The sequence below is a fragment of the Globicephala melas genome, chromosome 16 (assembly GCF_963455315.2).
Source record: "Globicephala melas chromosome 16, mGloMel1.2, whole genome shotgun sequence".
Classification (NCBI taxonomy): Eukaryota; Metazoa; Chordata; class Mammalia; order Artiodactyla; family Delphinidae; genus Globicephala; species Globicephala melas.
This window is the reverse complement of record NC_083329.1, coordinates 22,104,426-22,131,614: the sequence shown is the minus strand read 5'-3', so window position 1 is coordinate 22,131,614 and position 27,189 is coordinate 22,104,426. Positions and strand designations below refer to the sequence as shown.

At 39.3% G+C, this 27,189-nt stretch overlaps 1 protein-coding gene across 9 annotated transcripts in view; it reads right to left on the bottom strand.

Moving 5' to 3' along the window:
- The window catches only part of LOC115844941 (VPS10 domain-containing receptor SorCS1), a 790,264-nt gene that overhangs the window by 63,998 nt on the left and 699,077 nt on the right, over positions 1-27,189 (bottom strand). For all 9 annotated transcript variants that reach the window (XM_060285969.1, XM_060285968.1, XM_060285966.1 and 6 more), the window contains one exon: positions 18,089-18,260. In XM_060285969.1, coding sequence (XP_060141952.1) covers positions 18,089-18,260 — 172 coding nt within the window. The remainder of the gene's footprint in view (positions 1-18,088; positions 18,261-27,189) is intronic.

Sequence of the window (27,189 nt, the reverse complement as noted above, 5' to 3'; positions counted from 1 at the left end):
TACAGTAACTCAACACTGACAGCCTCAGTCCAGAAATGAGACTCCACGACCCACCTGAAGGCATTAGGGACCCAATGCAGATAGAAACTGGACTCGTTTGTCAGAGGCTGGTCCTTGCAAAGCTCGAGGGTGAGCCTGACTCAGGTTTTACTGAAGTTCAGTCCTGGAAGGTGCCTTACAGTTTATGCAGCGAAAACTACATTGAAGTGAAACACCTATAGTATACTAGTTTTAAATGCATAAAATAACGCAAGTACTGTAAGTCTGTACGTGTTTGCATGAGCATAAATGTGCTGGTTAAAACAACCCAGCCTGTTAACACTGATTACCCCAGGGGTGAAGTGAAGTGAGGGGCAGAGGAAGATCAGCAGGGTTAAAAGAGAGGAGTAAAGGAGGGGTAATAAAGATTTCACCAAATTTAAAAGAAGCGGTGGAGTAGGGGATAACATAAGAAACATCACAAAACACAACACTTTATCCCTACTGTTACTATAAACTGTTACTATTCCTACTGTTACTATTTAAATATTAAGTATATAGGAAATAACCAGGAGGTAACACAGACATTGGTTAGATTGATCATGAGATACAGCCGACTTTGGTCTTGGATTTCTATTATTATTTTAATGTTTTTTGACCACAGTATTTGAACAAAGGTATCACTAGGGGCATTAAATGCCAGAAACAAAAATCAGACATTTCAGTCTTTCTTCTTATGGCTAAAGGTACTTGGGCAGGATGGGGAGTGTGAAATCAAAATAATCCACATTTTGGGAAGGTAAATCGGTGCAGCCACTATGGAAAACAGTATAGAGGTTCAACAAACTAAAAATAGAGCTGCCATATGATGCAGCAATCCTACTCCTGGGCATACATGTGGACAAAGCTATAATTCAAGACACATGCACCCCTATGTTCAGAGCAGCACTATTCACAATAGCCAAGACATGGAAACAACAAATGTCCATCGACAGAGGAATGGATAAAGCAGATGTGGTACATATATGCAATGGAATACTACTCAGCCATAAAAAAGAATGAAATAATACCATTTGCAGCCACATGGATGGACCTAGAGATTATCATACTAAGTGAAGTAGGTCAGAAAGAGAAAGACAAATTCCATGTATCAGTTATATGTAGAATCTAAAATATAACACAGATGAACTTATCTATGAAACAGAAACAGATTCACAGACATAGAGAACAGACTTATGGTTGCCAAGGGGGTGGGGGCTGGGGGAGTTTGGGAATAGCAGATGCAAGCTATTATATTGAATGGATAAACAATAAGGTCCTACTGTATAGTATGGGGAACTATATTTAACATCCTGTGATAAACCATAATGAAAGAGAATATGAAAAAGAATGTATATACATGTATAACTGAATCATTTTGCTGTACATCAGAAATTAACATAACTGTAAATCAACTATACTTCAATAAAATAAATTAGAAAAACAAAAAATAATCCACCTTTGCCTTGCATGTCCTATTCCAGGGTATGCGACTCAGGTTAGCAACTTTAGACTTAGACTGGCACGGTTTTTTATGGCTGAGTCTCAAGAAGAAACAGAAAAGGAGATAACTATGGTATAAAGTTGCTCTGGCCTCCAAAGAAGAGATTTTGTCAGCAGGTGGAAAGGAGTTCATGGAAAGAAGCGCTATCCCCCTTGTGCTATTCAATAAGACTGACCTCTGGCATGTGACTTATTACGTGAACTGTGCTAGCTAAGATTGTTCTAGAACATCCCCTGATGGTCACTAAGGGAAAAGAAAGAGAACATTTCTCAAAAGTTTTCTGTCCCAGAAATCATAACAGCATTTCTCTCTATAGTTTCTCATTGAATCTTTTCTAAAATTTTTTTAATATTTTTGTTATATATAGCTTTTTATTTTTTTAACGTCTTTATTGGAGTATAATTGCTTTACAATGGTGTGTTAGTTTCTGCTTTATAACAAAGTGAATCAGCTATACATATACACATATCCCCATATATCCTCCCTCTTGCGTCTCCCTCCCACCCTCCCTATCCTGCCCCTCTAGGTGGTCACAAAGCACCAATCTGATTGCCCTGTGGTATGTGACTGCTTCGGACTAGATATTTTACATTTGGTAGTGTATATATGAACATGCCACTCTCTCACTTCATCTCAGCTTACCTTTACCCCTCCCCATGTCCTCAACTCCATTCTCTACATCTGTGTCTTTATTCCTTTCCTGCCCCTAGGTTCTTCAGAACCATTTTTTTTAAATTTTTTGCTTTTTAGATTCCATATATACGTGTAAGCATACGGTATTTGTTTTCCTCTTTCTGACTTACTTCACTCTGTATGACAGTCTCTAGGTCCATCCACCTCATTACAAATAGCTCAATTTCGTTTCATTTTATGGCTGAGTAATATTCCATTGTATATATGTGCCACATCTTCTTTATCCATTCATCTGTCGATAGACACTTCGGTTGCTTCCATGTCCTTGCTATTGTAAATAGAGCTGCAGTGAAAACTGTGGTACATGTCTCTTTTTGAATTATGGTTTTCTCAGGGTATATGCCCAGCAGTGGGATCGCTGGGTCATATGGTAGTTCTATTTGTAGTTTTATAAGGAACCTCCATACTGTTCTCCCTAGTGGCTGTATTAATTTACATTCCCACCAACAGTGCAAGAGGGTTCCCTTTTCTCTACACCCTCTCCAGCATTTATTGTTTCTAGATTTTTTGATGATGGCCATTCTGACTAGTGTGAGGTGATACCTCATTGTAGTTTTTCATTTCTCTAATGATTAGTGATGTTGAGCATCCTTTCATGTGTTTGTTGGGTATATCTTCTTTGGAGAAACGACTATTTAGGTCTTCTACCCATTTTTGGATTGGGTTGTTTGTTTTTTTGATATTGAGCTGCATGAGTTGCTTACAAATTTTGGAGATTAATCCTTTGTCAGCTGCTTCATTTGCAAATATTTTCTCCCATTGTGAGGGCTGTCTTTTCGTCTTGTTTATGGTTTCCTTTGCTGTGCAAAAGCTTTTAAGTTACATTAGGTCTCATTTGTTTATTTTTTTTAAATTTCCATTTCTCTAGGAGGTGGGTCAAGAAGGATCTTGCTGTGATTTATGTCATAGACTGTCCTGCCTGTGTTTTCCCCTAAGAGTTTTATAGCACCTGGCCTTACATTTAGGTCTTTAATCCATTTTGAGTTTATTTTTGTGTATGGTGTTAGGGAATGTTCTAATTTCATTGTTTTACATGTAGCTGTCTAGTTTTCCCAGCACCACTTATTGAAGAGGCTGTCTTTCCTCCATTGTATATTCTTGCCTCATTTATCAAAGATAAGATGACCATATGTGTGTGGATTTATCTCTGAGCTTTGTATCCTGTTCCATTGATCTATATTTCTGTTTTTGTGCCAGTACCGTACTGTCTTGATTACTGTAGCTTTGTAGTACAGTCCAAAGTCAGGGAGCCTGATTCCTCCAGCTCTGTTTTTCTTTCTCAAGATTGCTTTGGCTATTCGGGGTCTTTTGTGTTTCCATACAAATTGTAAAAATTTTTTGTTCTAGTTCTGTGAAAAATGCCATTGATAGTTTGATAGGGACTGCACTGAATCTGTAGTTTGCTTTGGGTAGTAGAGTCATTTTCACAATGTTGATTCTTCTAATCCAAGAACATCGTATCTCTATCTGTTTGTATCATCTTTAATTTCTTTCATCAGTTTCTTATGGTTTTCTGCATACAGGTCTTTTGTTTCCTGGGTAGGCTTATTCCCAGGTATTTTATTCTTTTTGTTGCAATGGTAAATGGGGGTGTTTCCTTAATTTCTCTTTCAGATTTTTCATCATTAATGTATAGGGATGCAAGAGATTTCTGTGCATTCATTTTGTATCCTGCTACTTTACCAAATTCATTGATTAGCTCTTGTAGTTTTCTGGTAACATCTTTAGGATTCTCTATGTATAGTATCATATCATCTTCAAACAGTGACAGCTTTACTTCTTCTTTTCTGATTTGGATTCCTTTTATTTCTTTTTATTCTCTGACTGCTGTGGCTAAAACTTCCAAAACTTCCAATAATAGTGGTGACTGTGGACAATCTTGTCTTGTTCCTGATCTTAGAGGTAATGGCTTCAGTTTTTCACGATTGAGAACGATATTGGCTGTGGGTTTGTCATATATGGCCTTTATTATGTTCAGGTAAGTTCCCTGTATGCCTACTTTCTAGAGGGTTTTTATCATAAATGGGTGTTGAATTTTGTCAAAAGCTTTTTCTGCATCTATTGAGATGATCATATGTTTTTTCTCCTTCAGTTTGTTGATATGGTGTATCACATTGATTGATTTGCATATACTGAAGAATCCTTGCATTCCTGGCATAAATCCCACTTGGTCATGGTGTATGATCCTTTTAATGTACTGTTAGGTTCTGTTTGCTAGTGTTCTGTTGAGGATTTTTGCATCTATGTTCATCACTGATATTGGTCTGTAGTTTTCTTTCTTTGTGACATCTTTGTCTGGTTTTGGTATCAGGGTGATGGTGACCTCGTAGAATGAGTTTGGGAGTGTTCCTCCCTCTGCTATATTTTGGAAGAGTTTGAGAAGGAGAGGTGTTAGCTCTTCTCTAAAAGTTCAATAGAATTCACCTGTTAAGCCATCTGGTCCTGGGCTTTTGTCTGTTGGAAGATTTTTAATCACAGTCTCAATTTCAGTGCTTGTGATTGGTCTGTTTATATTTTCTATTTTTTCCTAGTTCAGTCTCGGAAGGTTGTGCTTTACCTAGAATTTGTCCACTTCTTCCAGGTTGTCCGTTTTATTGGCATATAGTTGCTTGTAGTAATCTCTCATGATCCTTTGTATTTCTGCAGTGTCAGTTGTTACTTCTCCGTTTTCATTTCTAATTCTATTGATTTGAGTCTTCACCCTTTTTTTCTTGATGAGTCTGGCTAATGGTTTATCTACCTTGTTTATCTTCTCAAAGAACCCGCTTTTAGTTTTATTGATCTTTGCTATTGTTTCTTTCATTTCTTTTTCATTTATTTCTGATCTGATCTTTATGATTTCTTTCCTTCTGCTAACTTTGGGGTTTTTTTGTTCTTCTTTCTCTAATTGCTTTAGGTGTAAGGTTAGGTTGTTTTTTAGAGATGTTTCTTGTTTCTTGAGGTAGGATTGTACTGCTACAAACTTCCCTCTTAGAACTGCTTTTGCTGCATCCCATAGGTTTTGGGTCGTCGTGTTTTCATTGTCATTTGTTTCTCGGTATTTTTTATTTCCTCTTTGATTTCTTCAGTGATCTCTTGGTCATTTAGTAGTGTATTGTTTAGCCTCCATGTGTTTGTATTTTTTACAGATATATTCCTGTAAGTGATATCTAGTCTCATAATGTTGTGGTCGGAAAAGATACTTGATGCAATTTCAATTTTCTTAAATTTACCAAGGCTTGAGTTGTGACCCGAGATATGATCTATCCTGGAGAATGTTCCATGAGCACTTGTGAAGAAAGTGTATTCTGTTGTTTTTGGATGGAATTGTCCTATAAATATCAATTAAGTCCATCTTGTTTAATGTATGATTTAAAGCTTGTGTTTCCTTATTTATTTTCATTTCAGACGATCTGCCCATTGGTGAAAGTGTGTTGTTAAAGTCTGCTACTATGATTGTGTTACTGTCGATTTCCCCTTTTATGGCTTCTAGCAGTTGCCGTATGTATTGAGGTGCTCCTATGTTGGATGCATAAATATTTACAATTGTTAAATCTTCTTCTTGGATTGTTCCCTTGATCATTATGTAGTGTCCTTCTTTGTCTCTTGTAATAGTCTTTATTTTAAAGTCTATTCTGTCTCTTATGAGAATTGCTACTGCAGCTTTTTTTGATTTCCATTTGCATAGAATATCTTTTCCATCCCCTCACTTTCAGTCTGTATGTGTCCCTAGGCCTGAAGTGGGTCTGCTGTAGACAGCATATATATGGGTTTTGTTTTTGTATCCATTCAGCCAGTCTATGTCTTTTGGTTGCAGCATTTAATCCATTTACATTTAAGGTAGTTATTGATATGTATGTTCCTATTATCATTTTCTTAATTGTTTTGGGTGTCCTTTTTTTTTTTTTTTTTTTGCGGTATGTGGGCCTCTCACTGTTGTGGCCTCTCCTGTTGCATAGCACAGACCCCAGATGCACAGGCTCAGCAGCCATGGCTCATGGGCCCAGCCGCTCCACGGCATGTGGGATCCTCCTGGACCAGGGCACGAACCCGTGTCCCCTGCATCGGCAGGCAGACTCTCAACCACCACACCACCAGGGAAGCCCTGTTTTGGGTTTCTTATTGTAGGTCTTCTCCTTCTCTTGTGTTTCCTGCCTAGGAAGTTCCTTCAGCATTTTTTGTAAAGCTGGTTTGGTGGTGCTGAATTCTCTTAGCTTTTGCTCTCTTAGCTTTTGCTTGTCTGAACGAGATCCTTGCTGGGTAGAGTAATCTTGTTTGTAGGTTTTTCCCTTTCATCACTTTCAATATATCCTGCCACTCCGTTCTGGCTTGCAGAGTGTGCTGAAAGATCAGCTGATAACTTTATGAGGATTCCCTTGTATGTTATTTGTTGTTTTTCCTTTGCTGCTTTTAATATTTTTTCTTTGTATTTAATTTTTGATAGTTTGATCAATATGTGTCTTGGCGTGTTTCTCCTTGGATTTATCCTGTATGAGACTCTCTGTGCTTCCTGAACTTGAATGACTGTTCCCTGTCCCATATTAGGGAAGTTTTCAACTATAATGTCTTCAACTATTTTCTCATTCCCTTTTTTTTTCTCTTCTTTTTCTGGGACCCCTATAATTCGAATGTTGGTGCGTTTAATGTTGTCCCAGAGGTCTCTGAGACTGTCCTCAATTCTTTTCATTGTTTTCTCTTTATTCTGCTCTGTGGTAGTTATTTGCACGATTTTATCTTCCGGGTCACTTATCCATTCTTCTGCCTCAGTTATTCTGCTATTGATTCCTTCTAGACAATTTTTAATTTCATTTATTGTGTTGTTCATCACTGTTTGTTTGCTCTTTAGTTCTTCTAGGTCCTTTTTAAACGTTTCTTGTATTTTCTCCATTCCATTTCCAAGACTTTGGATCATCTTTACTATCATTACTCTGACTTCGTTTTCAGGTAGACTGCCTATTTCCTCTTCATTTGTTTGGTCTGGTGGGCTTTTACTTTGCTCCTTCATCTGCTGTGTGTTTCTCTGTCTTCTCATTTTGCTTAACTTACTGTTTTGGGGGTCTCCTTTTCACAGCCTGCATTTTTGTAGTTCCTGTTGTTTTTCATGTCTGTCCCCAGTGGCTCAGGTTGGTTCAGTGGGTTGTGTAGGCTTCCTGGTGGAGGAGACTGGTGCCTGTGTTCTGGTGGATGAGGCTGGATCTTGTCTTTCTGGTGGGCAGGACCACATCTGGTGGTGTTTTGGCGTGTCTGTGAACTTAGTATGATTTTGGACAGCCTCTCTGCTAATGGATGGGGTTGTGTTCCTGTCTTGCTAGTTGTTTGGCATAGGGTGTCCAGCACTGTAGCTTGCTGGTCATTGAGTGGAGCTGGGTCTTAGCGTTGAGATAGAGATCTTTGGGAGAACTTTCACTGTTTGATACTACGTGGAGCCGGGAGGTCTCTGGTGGACTAATGTCCTGAACTCGGCTCTCCCATCTCAGAGGCACAGACCTGACACCTGGCCTGAGCACCAAGACCCTGTCAGTCACATGGCCAGGTATATGGGGAGTTTCTTGACTTTTGGGAAGTCTGAGGTCTTCTTCCAGGATTCAGTAGGTGTTCTGTAGGAGTTGTTCCACATGTAGATGTATTTCTGATGTATTTGTGGGGAGGAAGGTGATCTCCACGTCTTACTCCTCCACCATCTTGAAGGTCTCTCCCTCATTGAATCTTCATCCCTAAAAGACTCAGACCTAAAAGACTGTTAAAATTTGCCTAGAGTCACAAGATTAGTTTGAACCAAGCTCTTCTTAACTCCACGTTCATCACTACTACCTCTTGTTCAGAGGACACTCAAAGTATTCCATGTGCTCATGCCCAGATGGATGCTGAAGAATGGATTGACTGATATGTAAAACCAGAGAGCGTTTGTAAGCCTCAGTAACTAAAACCCATTAGAGGAATGCCAGCACAGATCAAATTCTTCATTAAACAGTGATGTGAGAGGAGCCCGGTGTAATACTCCACACTCTAGAAAACACCATGGAAGCTACAAAGTGCATTTATGAAGACCTCTGATGATATGAGTGTTTGACAAAGAGTGAGATGGCTGTAAACAGGAATCCACTGCTGACACTATGTTGGAACTGCCATTTTATAGTGGTCAACCGAGTCCTTCCAGCACAGGACAACACCAGTCTATGATAAAAGGCAGTTGCACATGCCCCATCTTCTGCTCCTAGCTCTCCTAGCATCCTTTCCAAGAGGTACTACTATTGCTGAATGCTGAGGCTGCTGCACCAGATCAGCTGGGAGTGTTTCCTGGCTGTCTGGTTTGAAGCATTCCCTATGTGCTTCTATTCAGTTTCAAAACTGTGCTCTGGACATAATCCCAAGATATCTAGATATCGGCACAATTGCAAAATATAGACTCAACCTCTTTCCCTTGCCTATTCAGAGATGCTTTTCAATAGCACAGGCATCTCTCCAGATATGCAGACCTCGGGCTTCTCTGGGAGCAAAGGCAACAGTAAACTTGGATGCTTTGACCTGAAGGGAGAACATTTACAACAGTAAGGAGGGTAATCAATGGGGTTTTATGATTTCACCAGAAAACTCAGGTCTGACAAGGCCAGTGATGCCAGGAAGACCAGGCTATGGACCCACCAAATAATTTGATTGGATACGTATTTCGCCTTCGCTCTGATGAAATACAGATGGCTTGACCCTTCTTTGAGGATTATGATCCTTGGAACTTGCCTAACTAAATATCCAAATACTTCTGGATCTAATGCTTAGACCAAGAATTTCCTATTAGAACATCACAAAATGGTTTAATCCTTCACTTACAAATAAGCTGTAGCACCATGTGTTTAAATGAACAGCAAATTTCCAAATTTCATTTTTATGTCTTCTGTACTTGTCTGGCTTAGCATGGAACAGAACACCACGAGTCAGGAGGAACACTTGGCTTGTGTAAGTAGACAAATGACCATAAGCAAAGGCCTCCTTACTCCATCTGGACGTTGTGGTACTGAGAGGTCAGAACCTTGATCCACTGTGCTTTCAAAACCTTTTTTAGGTGGTAAAGGGCGTTGCTATACTGTTACCGCTATATGGTGTCTTCAGGAATCACCCCAGCAGCCTTTGGCGGGAAAACTATGGGGCTGCCCAATGACCTAAATTGTATAAATGTTTTTGAATGACTTAAAAAAAAATCACTCTCAAAGTAAACATTCAGGTATGTCATAAGAACAAGTTACATTTTGAAAGAAAGAGTAGTAGGAAGATTCCTTTAGGAATAAACCTACAATGAGTTTCTCCTATTACTAAAATATGTAATAGAAATATGTTGACCATGGGGCTTCCCTGGTGGTGCAGTGGTTGAGAGTCCGCCTGCCGATGCAGGGGACATGGGTTCGTGCCCCGGTCCGGGAGGATCCCACATGCCGCGGAGCGGCTGGGCCCGTGAGCCATAGCCGCTGAGCCTGCGCGTCCGGAGCTTGTGCTCCGCAACGGGAGAGGCCACAACAGTGAGAGGCCCAAGTACAGCAAAAAGAAAAAAAAAAAAAAAAAAAGAAATATGTTGACCTTATTAGAAGAAAGAAAAACAAAGAGAGAAAAGCCATGATGAATTCTTCGAGAAAACTGTAGAACATGCATAAAATTTGGAGAAGAAAATTCAAATTGCTCATAATCGTACCAACCAGAGATCCCATTGCTACACTGGTGAATACCATATTAACCAATGATAATGTGTGTGCGTGTGCACACGCGTGCACACACACACACACACACACACACAATAACAACGGCAATACTGAAATTATTACACTGTTTTATGCTCTGCTGTCAACATTTTAAATAGCTTTCAGAATTTTTATACCCAGCATCACTTGGTGGACTTAATTGAGTCATGAGATCCTGTCTATGAAATGGATATTTGATTTCTTGCCCTGGATGTCACTTCATCACTTTTCCAAGTTATTAAGTTGTTATGAGATGTAAGTGACTTCACAGAGATCTATAGAAATCCACATCTCTATATGTGGAAGAGGTGCCCTAAAGAAGGCAGGTGGTGACCTGAGAGTTAGAAGACCTGGTTGAATGCCCCTTGAAATGCATTTTACAATTGGACCTCAATTTCTTTAGCTAAAAAGATGCGCAGATGATGATGATCCTAGTTGTCATTTCTAGGCCAGGTAAACTGTCGTTTTCATAATTCTATTATTCCTGTAATTGGCATTATTGGACATCCACACATATTCCAACATTCCTCCAGGCTGCTGAAATAATCTCCGCTCTTTGGCGGAGATGCAGAACTTATCCAAGTGCTGTTGTCACGTGATGGAGACTTCCCATTGCACGTGAAAGGTGGGTTACACAGTGGAATGAGCTGGTAAGACAGAGAGCTATGGAATAATGAATGGCAAAGTGCAAAGCCAGAAACCTGAGGAAGTTACACACTTGGGCAAGAACTGTGTGGTTTGGTGAAGCCCTGATTCAAGGGGTGGTGGACACCAGTGTTGGAGGGCCTGAAGCAGACAGGTTGAAAGATTGAAAATACAAACTGAAGACCATTTCATGACTCCTGCCCTTGGGATATTCACTGTACTGGATCTCTCAGTAACGAGCCAAGTATCTCTCTTTGCTTGTCAAGGCAGACTGAAGTTCTTTGCAAACATCTATTCTCTGAAACCCTAAAGAATAGAAATACACCAACGCATGTGGACCAGTATTGAGGAGAGAGAACAGTAGAGCCTTAGAGAGAGCTGCTAACCTGAATACAACCTGAACTTCAGGCATCAGCCCTCTTAAAGACAACCTACATTGCCTGCCTCATTTCCTTCTTTCCTTTTTAATCCGGATCAACAAGGGGGAAGAAATGAAGGGCTCAATTACCTTGCTAGAGTCAAAGAGAATAAAGCTGAACAGAGTAAGGAATTATATATGCATGAGAAAGGCTCTTAAATCTCCATGGCTCACTGAAATCAGCTCCCATTCCTTTGCGTGGAAGAAGAAAACAGCTGAACCTTCTGAGTTGGATCTGGGCTGGAAAGTGACACCTGCCTGGACTTAACACTTCCTGCTAACTCTTTATACCAACTCTTTCTGCAGATGAAAAAGTAGATCAGATTCCTTTATCAATTCAACAGATAAGTGTCTCTCGCAGACACAAAAAAATTATCAAAAGTCAACTTCTCTATCATCCGATGGCTGGCAGCATCCTGCAGTATTTATGAAGTGCTATTACATTGTGGTTACTTTTATGTGGCCATAAGTCTTTCAATGTATGTGAAATTACAGCTCATTGAAATCCATTTAATGAGGACACAGCCTTCACATTTCAGAGTTAAATCTCACAGAAGAAGTTATAATCATAAATTTTCCTTATTAAGTTCCAGTCTTTGTATGTAAATTGAAGTATTAAAACAATGACATACGGATCAAAGTTTTTAATTTTAGTCCCTTGCTTCAGATTTAATTTAAAAGTCTTAAATTATGCAGCGAATTGCATCTCTTTATTCTTACAGCTATTTAAAACAGATTTAATTATTTCCCATAACATGCAGACACTACTTCTGCCTAGCAGTCCTCTCAAATGAATGCCTTCCAAATCAGTTTTGTTGAGTTCTTAAGACTGATTAGGCCCTTTGCCATCCATCCTGTGCCTTCAGGTTCTCGCGTTGGATTTCTCTAGAAAGCCGAGTTATCACATTGAAAGTCAGACTCACTAGGTGCTCATTAGTGGTCCAGAGGACATCCATCTTAAGCAAATCTTCAGACAGAGATGCTACCTCTCATTTCTGGGGTCTCACTGCAAAACACCGTCGACTGGTTTCCTAAAATTCAGGTGTCGTAAATGTAAAATGTTCGGCTTCCTAAACACAACTTCATGGATTCCTCCTCTCCCTTCTCGGTTGGTTCCTGGATCAATGTTCTTTGTCCTTAAGAAAACAGTGATGCATAAATGCATAGTGTGAGTGTGAGTGTGTGTGTGCATGTGTGTGTGTTCTTGGATCTGCCATAATGAGTGAGTCTGGGATGGAAGCAAGACTGGCTCCTTTGCCTTGTTGCTTCTCATGAAGATTCTTTTATTATGGTAAATTTGGAGAGAATCCTCAAAGCAGTAGGGATGGGGTTCCCGACACGGGAGCTTTTCATCAGCTTCAAAAGAATTATGCGGTTCTCTGAGTAACCAAGCTGTAGGATTTTGAAGGACTTGTGTTATGATGTCATTGTGTCACCTAGATGTGGGGGTGGGCTCACATGCTATTTACAAAAAGGGATTCCATTTCCTGCATTTGTCAAATCTGCAAAATTTTGGCTCACGCACATCCTATCGTACATGGAGTTACAAGTTGGCGTCAGTGTACTTAGCCTTTGATTATCTTCAGTCAATAAGAAGTTCTCTTCTTTGCTCTGGTTTTAGCAAGGTTTTCATTGATATTCTTATGTCAGAATTAGGACATGCACTAGAACAGACTAAAGGAAGGGATCTGGATTTCAGATGAAGACTTTAACATGTTTGGGATGTTATTCAAATTTTAAGAGCCTTTTTCCTTTTAAGTTTAGACTTTATCTCTACACTCCTTGGGGAAGCCTATCCAAATCCACACACATTTATTGAGTTCCTATCACTATTGTAGGCATGGTAAGCAGAGATGCTAGAGCTGCAACCAGGCAGGATATGATTCCTATCTTAATAATATTGATCATTTATTGAGATGCCAAAAAAGGATGACTGCTATTATAGATCAGTAATATAGATATCTATGATAATCTAATGTAGATCATTATTATAATTTAATTAAGTAAATTAATTTTCTTTTTGTTTTGAATGAATACAAAATATTTAGTATTTTCCATTTTGTGTGTTTAGATTTTTACTTAAAACTTGATACAGCAGAGGTCCTAGTTAACCCAAAAACATGTAGTTCCACAAGCTGAAATATGTCCACTCATAAATGAAAAGTACATGACATAAAATTGGAACTCAGTAAAATATTTGTTGAAGAACAAATAAACACACATATCTAACTAGTTGGTGGAACGGTTCAGTCCTCAGGTCTCTAATGCTTTAGTTGATACGCATAGGAGATGGAGCCTACCTGGAGGGGTTTTTATGTAAGTAACTGGGGACAAAGAAAGGCGGGGGGGTTGCATCAGTCCCCAGTCCAACCTAGCCTCGCAGACAGAAGATAAGTCTAGAGGAGAAACTTGAACGAGGAATAAACCATGAGACACAGGACGATAACATATTATACTGGCTTGGAGAGTCTTCTGCCCACATCTCATTAATCACACTACGGTGTCATATCAAAATGTAGCAGGGACTTCTTGGTCCCTTTGGCACCTGGAGGACTTGCTGCTTTAGGGGAATCAGAAGCATGGTATTAATATCCCTATAGTTATAAGGAACTGGCACTAGGTATGGGGGTAAATCAGATACTCTATTCAAAGTAAATTCAGGAGCAACAAATTCAAATGAGAAGTGAACTCATAGAAATTTTAAGGAGGATGTAGAGAACCCATGTATTACCAGTAGCACATGTCAGGAGTTTTTGTTTGTTTGGGTTTTAAATTGAATTTAGCAATATTATAACCTAATTCATAACCTAAGACTCAGGAGAAGTTTGGTATACATGGATGTTAAAGTCCTTGAGTACTGCGTTCATATCCTATGTTTTCCAACATTCTTTAGAGTGGATAAAACAGCACTAGATACACTGTAGCCATTCAATAAATTGCAAAGAGGAGGATTTGGCTTCTCTCTTTGCTGAAATGGTTTTCAACAAGCTGATCTCAAGCCATGAATATTCTCAGAAAATCCAGGAGGAAACTCTTGATTTACATGTTGACGAGTGTCTAAGAATACAGCAGCAGCCACAGCGCCGACTGGCTTGGGTGTAGGTAATTTTGCCTGTTCTTTCTACCCCTTGATCTTTGTTACTCCTGCCAAGCGTCTCTAGAGAGCCTTAGGAAATACATGAAGTTCTTTGCCAGAAAATGGTTGTTTCCGCCATAGAGAAGCAGTAGAAAGGCAGGAGAACATAGATCCTGGATTTGACTCCTGGCTCCATGACTTAGTAGCTGTGTGATCTCAGGTGAGCCATCTATAAAATGATAATGATAATATCAATACTTACTCGCATAGGGCTGCAGTGGGATCTAAATGAGACAATCCATGAACCACTCATAGACTGGACCATAGTTAGTGCTCAGTCAATGTTGGACATCTGAACCATTATCATGTCAAGTTTCAGTGCTCCTCAGCTTCTCTGAGACACTCTGTTGTCCTGTATTCTGCACTGTTTATCACACACCTCAGCCATGCCTACGTATATAATCCAGAGATTAATAGAGAAACTGAGGTTGTTTCTGTAAGGCGAGCTTGTGACTCATTAGCACAGGATCTCACAATCAGATGTGACGTCTCCAGGGCCTCTTGACATGGGGACAGTCCTTAGGGCTTGGTGCTTTATACTAGGAGGCAAGAGCATCAAGGGGCCAGTTCTGACAGGTGCAGGCAGCAGACTCATCCCTGCTGCTGTAGCTTTGCCCATTCGCGTGGAATGAACTCACTCGTTATTTTTTCCCCCTTTTTGTGCCCAGAAGGCATGAATTTACACATCTTAGAACCAGATTCCCCAATCTGTTCCCACATCACCCAGCCAAGTTTGAGACGCCTGATCATCTTGGTTACATGGAAAGCAACATTGAACAGATGAGAGCCTGGCCTCTGTCCCTGGAGGCTGTACAGAGGTTGGAGTTGACCAGGCCTGATTGCTTGTTTCAGATCTTGCTCTACTGTATTCTTCAAAATGAAATAAAAATCTAAATTCTGAATCCTGCTCCAGCACTGACATCTGCTGCTTCAAAAGATGATGTTCTTCTGAGTATCATAATGAGGTTCCTCATGTCTCTGGGAAAGGTACCTTCACCTTCATCATAGGATACAGGATTGGCCTGGAAAATGAATCCCTCCCTAACAGTTTTCTTTTTCCTTCTTGTTTAATGACCTAAATACTAAGTGTTTTATTTGAATTTCTAAAGTGATTTTTAAGTAAGCTTTTTGTGGAACATAGTACACATAAAAATATGCATATTGTTAAATACACAACTTGAATTTTACAAAGTGAATGTATTTATTAATCACCAAGAAATTGAAAATTGCTAATACCCCCAAAATGCTCCCTTCCACTCCCCCTTCAAAGGTGATAATTATTCTCATTTCTATCACCATCAATCAGTTTTGCCTATTTTTTGCAGATTAATTAAGTAGGCTCACATAATATGCATGTTTTTCAGTCTGATTTCTTTAGCTCAATATCAGCTGTGAGATTCATTCACATTTCTGTGTGTAGCAGTAGCTTATCGTTGGACGGTATTCCATTTTCTATGTGTACTGGCACTTCTTCATGCTGATGTTGATCAACATCAGTAATGATATCTTTATTTTCTATAACTTCCAAATGCTTACTGCCTCCTATTGATGACTGCTGTGGGGTTAAATTTTATATCTTATCCCATATTCATAAACATATTAATCATATCCAGGCAACTGTTCTTTCCTCTGTTGCTTTTTTCCTGTTCTTGGTCCTGTTTCTTGATATATCTGTAATTATTTAAACACCCCAACTTTTATATGCAAAAAACAAGGAAGGCCTCTGATGTGTTATTTTCCTGAAGAGGATTTGTTATAGCTTCTGACAGACATTTAAAATGGGGGGAAATCACTCTAGCCCTTCAAATGTCAGTTGTGATTTCAGGGTGTAGAGTCTGGTCTACTTCTGTTTTGTCCTTACTCCTAGCATAGAGCTCTCCAGAAGTCTCCAGAACCTAGTCTGGGATCGTTCACCAGGGCTTTCCTCTTGATAGTCCCTAACCTCAAACTTTTTATCTCCCCCAAAATGTAATACTTCTAAAACCTATGTTTGACTTCACATCCTCTTAACTGACTACTTTCTATTTTGTCTGTATCCCTCAGATATTGTCAAATAACTCAAGGGAACAAAAGACACAGAATATTCTATGACTTCTCTATGCTTTCCTTCTCTCTGTGTTTTGACATCATCAGTCCCAGCTGACTTGGTAACCCTGAAGTCCAACCTCTATCTTCCCAGGCTTGTAGGTCCACCAACAGATGTTCAGCCAACACTTTTCACCTCACCTTCTGAAAGAAAGGTGAGAATCTGAAATCTGAAATCTGGAATCTGAAAATCTGACCTCTTATGCAGTATGATGTATGAATTGGCAAGGTTCTTGAGGGGAGATACAGCATAAAATGTTAGACTCATGACAATGAATTTTCCATCTCTCAAGAAAATAACTGTAGCTTCTCAAATCCTCTTTCTCCTTCTGTGTGTATGTCTGCCTCTCTCTTTCCCACTCTCTCTCTCACTCTTGCTCTAAATAATACATGTATATCTGGTTTGCAGCAAGCTAGTCTGTCATAGCCTCAGGCAGAAGTCCCCACAGATTTATTTCTGTGAAATGCAAGCAACTCCAATTGGTCTAAATTGGCCCATCTCTTTCTAGTTCCAACTGAAGAACTTTGGGGAACATTAGTATTTAGAAAACTGAGTATGGTTAAAAGGCACTTATTAAGGGGATAGTAGAAAAGAGTATTAGGTTAGAGTAGTGGTTTTCTAAGTGGTCCTTGAACTAAAAGCAACAGCATCATCAGAGCCAGGGTTGCAAACTCATTTAGCTCACAGTTTTTTCTACAGGAATTAAAACACTAAGTATTTTGAGTAAACCTGACAATGTAATCCTAACTGCTTCATCTTTTCCCCTTCAAGTCACACTCTAGAACCTCTCAGACTGGTCTATCCCTCTTGATGTTGCCCTTGTTTCCTTCTTTTTTTTTCTTTTCTTGAAGCATGATACATAACCTACCACCTTGTTAGAAATGCATACTCCTGGGTCCTGCCTCAACCTACTGCATCAGAATCTTTGGCGATGGAGCCCAGGAAACTGTTTTAACATGCCCACCAGGTAATTCCTATGCATATTAAAGGCTGAGAGCCACTGGGCTATCAGAAGAGGATGGGGTAAGTCACTGTTGTATATCTTCATCCTGGTGTCATTATGAACTTTTAAAATCCCATTGTATTCACAAGGCCTAGCACAGTGTTGGCCATATTTTAGGTATTCAGAAAACATGGTTGAAGGTAGCATATCTGATTTAATAATTGAGATAATTTTATGAAAGTGTTTATCCTTTAGAGATCATCTTCCTCATTTACAAGATGACAAACACACCTGTGTACATTCTAAAATATATAACATAAATGTCATCTTATCCTACCATCTAAATACTCACAAATTTCAGACAATCATAATTTGGCAAATAATAATTGATGCTTATAATATCCCTGAGGTGTTATTAAAAAATAAACCTATTAATTGTCAAAGAAATTATACTCAATTATGTTAGATTGGCCTTGATGCTATGTGTATGACCAGCATGTTGCCTTTAGAAAGAAAAGCCAAGACTTCAGGTTAAGAGAAGAAGACAGCATTAGCAGCTTCTAGGTTAGTTCAGTATGTATGTGTGTTAAGTTATTACAGGAATATCATTGATGTATTCTGAGAAAACATTTTGCTAAAAGTGCCAACAAGGCAAGGTTAAATCCAAAGAGAATCCCCAGCAAGTGAGAGATTCAGTAAGAGAGAGAACAACTTACAATGAAATTAAAATAATTGAAGAAATGTGTCAGAGAAAGTGAAATGATAACAACAACATAAACCAAGGAACTAAAAGTAGAATAAAAATTTTAAACAAGATTTAAAATTAAAAAAAAAATATATATATATGTAAACCAAGACAAAAAGACATGTAAAGGGAGCCATGACTCCTTAGGAAAAATCACTGCCTCTAGAAGGTAGAGGGGAGACGGGCCTCAGTCCTACCTCTTCCAGCTGCACCACGAGAGTAACATTGTGCCCTTGTTCCGCTGTCAGCTTTCCATCAGCGGTGACGATCCGGAGCCCCCGCGGGGCCTTCCCTGGGCACTTCTGTGGTTTGGCCGTGTACTGTTCTCTCACCCCATCAGTGCAGTTATTGGAAACCACCTTTCTATACCTAAATGGAAAAAAAGAAGGTCAAATTGTAATCCCGCTCATGATAATTTGGATCACTCCCAACTTTTTAAATAAATTTTTATTTATTTATTTTTGGCTGTGTTGGGTCTTCGTTTCTGTGCGAGGACTTTCTCTAGTTGCGGCGAGCGGGGGCCACTCTTCATTGCGGTGCGCGGGCCTCTCACTGTCGTGGCCTCTCTTGTTGCGGAGCACAGGCTCCAGACGCGCAGGCTCGGCAGTTGTGGCTCACGGGCCCAGGTGCTCCGCGGCATGTGGGATCTTCCCAGACCAGGGTTCGAACCTGTGTCCTCTGCATTGGCAGGCAGATTCTCAACCACTGCACCACCAGGGAAGCCCCACTCCCAACTTTTGAAGCTGAACCTTCTGCTTAGCCTTGAGGGCTATCAATAACTACCTTTCCTGTTGCTCTGAAGATTACAGTTTATTCATAGAAAGTACCCAACAGAGAGCCAAATCGTCATACGAACACACTGTATCTATTATTAACATTTTAATTTTCTGCTTTTATTTATTTAGTTAATCGATGAATCAAATCAATTCACTTTGGAGCTGTGGGAAATGCATAGCAGCAGTAGAAGACATGGTCCTTCCTTGCCCTCAATAAATTTATAATCTAGCTGAAAAGATATACATGGATAATCTAGGAGATACTTCAAAGGCTATATAATTAAGGGTTAGAATGAGTAATAGATATTGCAAAGGAATGTGTAGTTCGGAGAAAGAATAGATTCTTACGCATTATATGCCTCAACAGTAGATACCATACAAGATGCTGTACTAATGGTACAGTGCAGAAAGTTGGCTAAATTTGATAGTTTTTAGTCAATGTCTCATGAGGGGTTATACTGCCGAAACAGTTGAAACCTCACATTAAGGAGACTTCAGTCTACAGATAAGTAAATCCTTCCAACTGTTTTGCTTTTCTCTTCTTGTTTTAGCTTTAATAAGAAGAAAAAAGAAAAAGAATTATCCTACAAATTTATCCTATACAATTGATCAGATTCAGAGTAAATTAGAATCTGTGGGTTTTAAACAACTAACCTTTAAGACTTCTGAGGTTCAGTGTTATCTATTCATGATCTTTTTTGTGTGTGGAGTCCACAGCAACAGCTTTGTGTATTCATATATTTGATTTCTCAAGTCTACCTGCTTGAAGTTATTGGTAGAGCTCACAATGGAAGCAATCAAAGTCCAAGGTCTTTCCATTCTTCTAGACCAGGAGTTGACAAAACTTTTTACATAAAAGGGAGTAAATGTTTTAGCTTTGTAGGTTATATAGTTTTTATCACAAGTATTTAGCTCTTTGGTTGTAAAACAAAAGTGGACATAGTGCACGAAAGAATGATTGCATCTGGATTCTAATAAAACTTTATTTACAAAATCTGGTAGTGTGCAGGCCTGCAGACTATTATTTTCCAACCCCTTCAAATCTAGCCAAAGTCCTTTCTCTGTCCCTAAATCTCAAGAATGACCACCTAAAAGCAAGGTTGAGAAAATAAAATTAAATACTGTCTGGGAAAGTGCTTTGAACACTGTGGATCACTGCGAGGCCAGTTATTAATATTAAGCTCACCTCACAGGGCAGTTCTAAGGATGAAATGGATTCATGTACACAGAACACTTAAAACGCCCCTGACAATTAGCAAGTGCTTATGAAATGCTGTCAATTATTTTTATTTAACATTATTATTTATCCTACCTGTTCACAACCTTCATGGATTCCACTTTCTTTAGGACACGTCAAAAATCCTCTGATCTTGCGAAAGAAGCCTTTGTTTTACTTTTCTGGACTCTTTCTTCCCAACTAGCTCATTCTGCCAAACTTCTCTTTTCCACCCTCTTGAAAGTACTTCCTTTCTTTTGTTCTTTCTGCTTCCATGTCCTCCTGTATGCCTTATCAGCTGCCTAAAACTTACCCACACTTTATTTTATTTTTTGAATTTTATTTTATTTATTTTTTTATACAGCAGGTTCTTATTAGTTATCCATTTTACATATATTAGTGTATATATGTCAATCTCAATCTCCCAATTCATCACACCACTACTCACTCCCCCTGCTGCTTTCCCCCTTGGTGTCCATACGTTTGCTCTCTACATCTGTGTCTCAATTTCTGCCCTGAAAACCGGTTCATCTGTACCATTTTTCTAGGTTCCACATATATGCGTTAATGTACGATATTTGTTTTTCTCTTTCTGACTTACTTCACTCTGTATGACAGTCTCTAGATTCATCCATGTCTCTACAAATGACACAATTTCGTTCCTTTTTATGGCTGAGTAATATTCCATTGTATATATGTACCACATCTTCTTTATCCATTCGTCCTTCAATTGGCATTTAGGTTGCTTCCATGACCTGGCTATTGTAAATAGTGCTGCAAGGAACATTGGGGTGCATGTCTCTTTTTGAATTATGGTTTTCTCTGGGTATATGCCCAGTAGTGGGATTGCTGGGTCATATGGTAATTCAATTTTTAGTTTTTTTTTTTTTTTTTTTTTTGGGTACACGGGTCTCTCACTGTTGTGGCGTCTCCCGTTGCGGACCACAGGCTAGGGACGCGCAGGCTCAGCGGCCATGTCTCACAGGCCTAGCCGCTCCACGGCATGTGGGATCTTCCCAGGCAGGGGCACGAACCCGCGTCCCCTGCATCGGCAGGTGGACTCTCAACCACTGCGCCACCAGGGAAGCCCCAATTTTTAGTTTTTTAAGGAACCTCCATACTGTTCTCCATAGCGGCTGTATCAATTTACATTCCCACCAACAGTGCAAGAGGGTTCCCTTTTCCCCACACCCTCTCCAGCATTTGTTGTTTGTAGATTTTCTGATGATGGCCATTCTAACTGGTGTAAGGTGATACCTCATTGTAGTTTTGATTTGCATTTCTCTAATAATTAGTGATGTTGAGCAGCTTTTCATGTGCTTCTTGGTCATCTGTATGTCTTCTTTGGAGAAATGTCTGTTTAGGTCTTCTGCCTATTTTTGGATTGGGTTGCTTGTTTTTTTAATATTGAGCTGCATGAGCTGTTTATATACTTGGGAGATTAATCCTTTGTCTGCTGATTCATTTGCAAATATTTTCTCCCATTCTGAGGATTGTCTTTTCATATTGTTTGCAGTTTCCTTTGCTGTGTAAAAGCTTTTAAGTTTCATTAGGTCCTATTTGTTTATTTTTGTTCTCATTATCATTACTCTAGGAGGTGGGTCAAAAAAGATCTTGCTGTGATTTATGTCAAAGAGTGTTCTTCCTATGTTTTCCTCTAACAGTTTTATAGTGTCCGGTCTTACATTTAGGTCTCTAATCCATTCTGAGCTTATTTTTGTGTATGGTGTTAGGGAGTGTTCTAATTTCATTCTTTTACATGTAGCTATCCAGTTTTCCCAGCACCACTTATTGAAGAGACTGTCTCTTCTCCATTGTATACCCTTGCCTCCTTTGTCATAGACGAGTTGACCATAGGTGCGTGGGTTTATCTCTGGGCTTTCTATCATGTTCCATTGAGCTATATTTGTTTTTATGCCAGTAACATACTGTCTTGATTACTGTAGCTTTGTAGTATAGTCTGAAGTCAGGGAGTCTGATTCTTCCAGCTCTATTTTTTTCCCTCAAGACTGCTTTGGCTATTTGGTGTCTTCTGTGTCTCCATACAAATTTTAAGATTTTTTGTTCTAGTTCTGTAAAAAATGCTATTGATAATTTGATAGGGATTGCAATGAATCTGTAGATTGCTTTGGGTAGTAGAGTCATTTTCACAATATTGATTCTTCCAATCCAATAACATGGTATATCTCTCCATCTATTTGTATCATCTTTAATTTCTTTCATCAGTGTCTTATAGTTTTCTGCATACGGTTCTTTAGTCTCCCTAGGTAGGTTTATTCTTAGGTATTTTATTCTTTTGGTTACAATGGTAAATGGGAGTGTTTCCTTAATTTTTCTTTCAGATTTATCATCATTAGTGTATAGAAATGCAAGAGACTTCTGTGCAATAATTTTGTATCCTGCAACTTTATTGAATTCATTGGTTAGCTCTAGTAGTTTTCTGGTGGCATCTTTAGGATTCTCTATGTATAGTATCATGTCATCTGCAAACAGTGACAGGTTTACTTCTTCTTTTACAATTTGTATTTTTAAATTTCTTTTTCTTCTCTGATTACCATGGCTAGGACTTCCAGAACTACGTTGAATAATAGTGGTGAGAGTGGACATCCTTGTCTTGTTCCTGATCTTAGAGGAAATGCTTTCAGTTTTTCACCATTGAGAATGATGTTTGCTGTGGGTTTGTCACATATGGCCTTTATTATGTTGAGGTAGGTTCCCTCTATGCCCATTTTCTGGAGAGTTTGTATCATAAGTGGGTGTTGAATTTTGTTGAAAGCTTTTTCTGCATCTATTGAGATGATCATATGGTTTTTATTCTTCAGTTTGTTAATATGGTGTATCACATTGATTGATTTGCGTATATTGAAGAATCCTTGCATCCCTGGGATAAATCTCACTTGATCATGCGGTATGATCCTTTTAATGTGTTGTTGGATTCTGTTTGCTAGCATTTCGTTGAGGATTTTTGCAACTATGTTCATCAGTGATATTGGTCTGTAGTTTTCTTTCTTTGTGACCTCTTTGTCTGGCTTTGGTATCAGGGTGATGGTGGCCTCGTAGAATGAGTCTGGGAGTGTTCCTCCCTCTGCTATATTTTGGAAGAGTTTGAGAAGGAGAGGTGTTAATTCTTCTCTAAATGTTTGAGAGAATTCACCTGTGAAGCCATCTGGTCCTGGGCTTTTGTCTGTTGGAAGATTTTTAATCATCTCAATTTCAGTGCTTGCGATTGGTCTGTTCATAGTTTCTATTTCTTCCTGGTTCAGTCTCGGAAGGTTGCGCTTTTCTAAGAATTTGTCCATTTCTTCCAGGTTGCCCATTTTATTGGCATATAGTTGCTTGTAGTTATCTCTCATGACCCTTTGTATTTCTGCAGTGTCAGTTGTTACTTCTCCTTTTTCATTTCTAATTCTATTGATTTGAGTCTTCTCCCTTTTTTTCTTGATGAGTCTGGCTAATGGTTTATCTACCTTGTTTATCTTCTCAAAGAACTAGCTTTTAGTTTTATTGATCTTTGCTATTGTTTTCTTTGTTTCTTTTTCATTTATTTCTGCTCTGATCTTTATGATTTCTTTCCTTCTGCTAACTTTGGGTTTTGTTTGTTCTTCTTTCTCTAGTTTTTTAGATGTAAGGTTAGATCGTTTATTTGAGATTTTTCTTGTTTCTTGAGGTAGGCTTGTATTGCTATAAACTGCCCTCTTAGAGCTGCTTTTGCTGCATCTCATAGGTTTTGGATCATGGTGTCTTCATTGTCATTTGTCTCTAGGGATTTTTTGATTTCCTCTCTGATTTCTTCAGTGATCTCTTGGCTATTTAGTAATGTATAGTTTAGCCTCCATGTGTCTGTGTTTTTTACGTTTTTTTCCCTGTAACTGATTTCTAATCTCATAGTGTTGTAGTCAGAAGAGATGCCTGATATGATTTCAATTTTCTTAAATTTACTTAGGCTTGATTTGTGACCCAAGATGTGATCTATCCTGGAGAATGTTCCATGTGCACTTGAGAAGAAAGTGTAATCTGCTTTTTTTCGGATCGAATGTCCTATAAATATCAATTAAATCTATCTGGTCTATTGTGTTATTTAAAGCTTGTGTTTCCTTATTAATTTTCTGTTTGGATCATCTGTCCATTGGTGTAAGTGAGGTGTTAAAGTTCCCCACTATTATTGTGTTACTGTCAATTTCCTCTTTTATAGGTGTTAGCAGCTGCCTTATGTATTGAGGTGCTCCAAAGTTGGGTGCATATATATTTAGAATTGTTATATCATCTTGGATTGATCCCTTGATCATTATGTAGTGTCCTTCCTTGTCTTTTGCAACATTCTTTATCTTAGAGTCTATTTTATCTGATATGAGTATCACTCCTCCAGCTTTCTTTTGATTCCCATTTGCATGGAATATCTTTCTCTATCCCCTCACTTTCAGTCTGTATGTGTCCATAGGTCTGAAGTGGGTCTGTTGTAGACAGCATACATATGGGTTTTTTTTTTTGTATCCATTCAGCGAGCCTGTGTCTTTTGGTTGGAGCATTTAATCCATTCATGTTTAAGATAATTATTGATATGTATGTCCCTATTATCATTTTCTTAACTGTTTTGGATTTGTTTTTGTAGGTCCTGTTCTTCTCTTGTGTTTCCTACTTAGAGAAGTTCCTTTAGCATTTGTTGTAGAGCTGGTTTGGTGGTGCTGAATTCTCTTGCTTTTGCTTGTCTGTAACGGTTTTCTCTATTGAATCTGAATGAGATCCTTGCCAGGTAGAGTAATCGTTGTTGTAGGTTCTTCCCTTTTATCACTTTAAATATGTTATGCCACTCCCTTCTGGCTCGTAGAGTTTCTGCTGAGAAATCAGCTGTTAACCTTATGGGAGTTCCCTTGTATGTTATTTGTCGTTTTTCCCTTGCTGCTTTCAATAATTTTTCTTTGTCTTTAATTTTTTCCAATTTGATTACTAAGTGTCTTGGTGTGTTTTCCTTGGGTTTATCCAGTATGGGACTCTGTGCATTTCCTGGATTTGGGTGGCTATTTCCTTTCCCATGTTAGGGAAGTTTTCGACTATAATCTCTTCAAATATTTTTTCAGGTCCTTTCTCTCTCTCTTCTCCTTCTGGGACCCCCTATAATGTGAATGCTGTTGCCTTTAACGTTGTCCCAGAGGTCTACTAGGCTGTCTTCATTTCTTTTCATTCTTTTTTCTTTATTCTGTTCCGCAGCAGCGAATTCCACCATTCTGTCTTCCAGGTCACTTATCCGTTCTTCTGCCTCTGTTATTCTGCCATTGATTCCTTCTAGTGTATTTTTCATTTCAGTTATTGTATTGTTCATCTGTTTGTTTGTTCTTTAATTCTTCTAGGTGTTGTTAAACATTTCTTGCATCTTCTCTGTCTTTGCCTCCATTCTTTTTTCTGAGGTCCTGGATCATCGTCAGTATCATTATTCTGAATTCTTTTTCTGGAAGGTTGCCTATCTCCACTTCTTTTAGTTGTTCTTCTGGGGCTTTATCTTGTTCCTTTATCTGGTACATAGCCCTCTGCCTTTTCATCTTGTCTATCCCTCTGTGAATGTGGTTTTTGTTCCACAGGCTGCAGGATTGTAGTTTTTCTTGCTTCTGCTGTCTGTCCTCTGGTGGATGAGGCTATCTAAGATGCTTGAGCAAGTTTCCTGATGGGAGGGACTGGTATTGGGTAGAGCTGGCTGTTGCTCTGGTGGGCAGAGCTCAGTAAAACTTTAATCCACTTGTCTGCTGATGGTTGGGGCTGGGTTCACTCCCTGTTGGTTGTTTGGCCTGAGGCGACCCAACACTGGAGCCTACCTGGGCTCTTTGATGGGGCTAATGGCGGACTCTGGGAGGGCTCAAGCCAAGGCGTACTTCCCAGAACTTCTGCTGTCAGTGCCCTTGTCATCACGGTGAGACACAGCCACCCCCCACCTCTGCAGGAGACTCTCCAACACTAGCAGGTAGGTCTAGTTCACTCTCCTATAGGGTCACTGCTCCTTCCCCTGGGTCCCGATGTGAACAATACTTTGTGTGTGCCCTCCAAGAGTGGAGTCTTTGTTTCCCCCAGTCCTGTCGAAGTCCTGCAATCAAATCCTGCTAGCCTTCAAAGTCTGATTCTCTAGGAATTCCTCCTCCCATTGCCGGATGTGCAGGTTGAGAAGCCTGACTTCGGGCTCAGAACCTTCACTCCAGTGGGTGGACTTCTGTGGTATAAGTGTTCTCCAGTTTGTGAGTCACCCACTCAGCAGTTATGGGATTTGATTTTATTGTGATTGTACCCCTCCTACCATCTCATTGTGGCTTCTCCTTTGTCTTTGGATGTGGGGTATCTTTTTTGGTGAGTTCCAGTCTCTTCCTTTCAACGATTGGTCAGCAGTTAGTTGTGATTCTGGTGCTCTCACCAGAGGGAGTGAGAGCATGTCCTTCTACTCTGCCATCTTGAACCAATCTCCCTTATCCACACTTTAAGTGGCAGCTTACCTCCTGTCTTGTCCTGACTATGATAGTAAAATCATAAGAAGTTCATATTTAGAGAGTGCTTAATATGTTCTAGTCATTGTACTAAGTTCTTAACATGATTTGCCTTCAGAATATCCTTAATAACGAAGGTATTATTATTCCCAATATACAGATGAAATTAAGATTCATAGAACTTAACTAGTTTTCTCAAGACCACACAGTTAGGACCCTAGATAATTTGTCTCTAGAATATATGTACTCTTTACCACTGCACTCTACTTCCTCTTTAACTGGAGTGAGATATGTCCTCTAAGCTCTTACAGGAATCCTTATGATTTACTTGATAGGAGTCATTTATGCCTTTTATGATTTTCTTCCTGTGTGACTGTGAACTTTAAGCTCCTAGAGAGCATCCTTGTGCCCCAGACATGCAAGGCTGATAATCAGGAGGTTCACACTGGGATGACTGTACGAGGTTAAATGTGGAAATATCTGCCTAACAGTTGGGTCTTACCACTGCCTGAAACCCTTCAAGCATCTCACCCACCAACCCAACTATGCTGACCCCTATCCTTGGAGTCCCTGCTTCTCCTGGCAATCCAGAAGCAAATGCGTTAATACCTAGAACACCAGGAAACCTCCCAAACCCTGCTCCCACACTAAGATCCCTACTCATTCTGATAGGTCATTGTCCTATCTGACCATCTTGAACATCACCCCATCTGGTATTTTGAAAAGTCCATTGTAGATGCTTATGACTGTACGCTGATGTGAAAGAAAATAAGCGCAGATAGGAAAGAAGAAAAATACCGTACAGACACTGGAGAATGGTGACATTCTGTTACCAGCAATGGTAG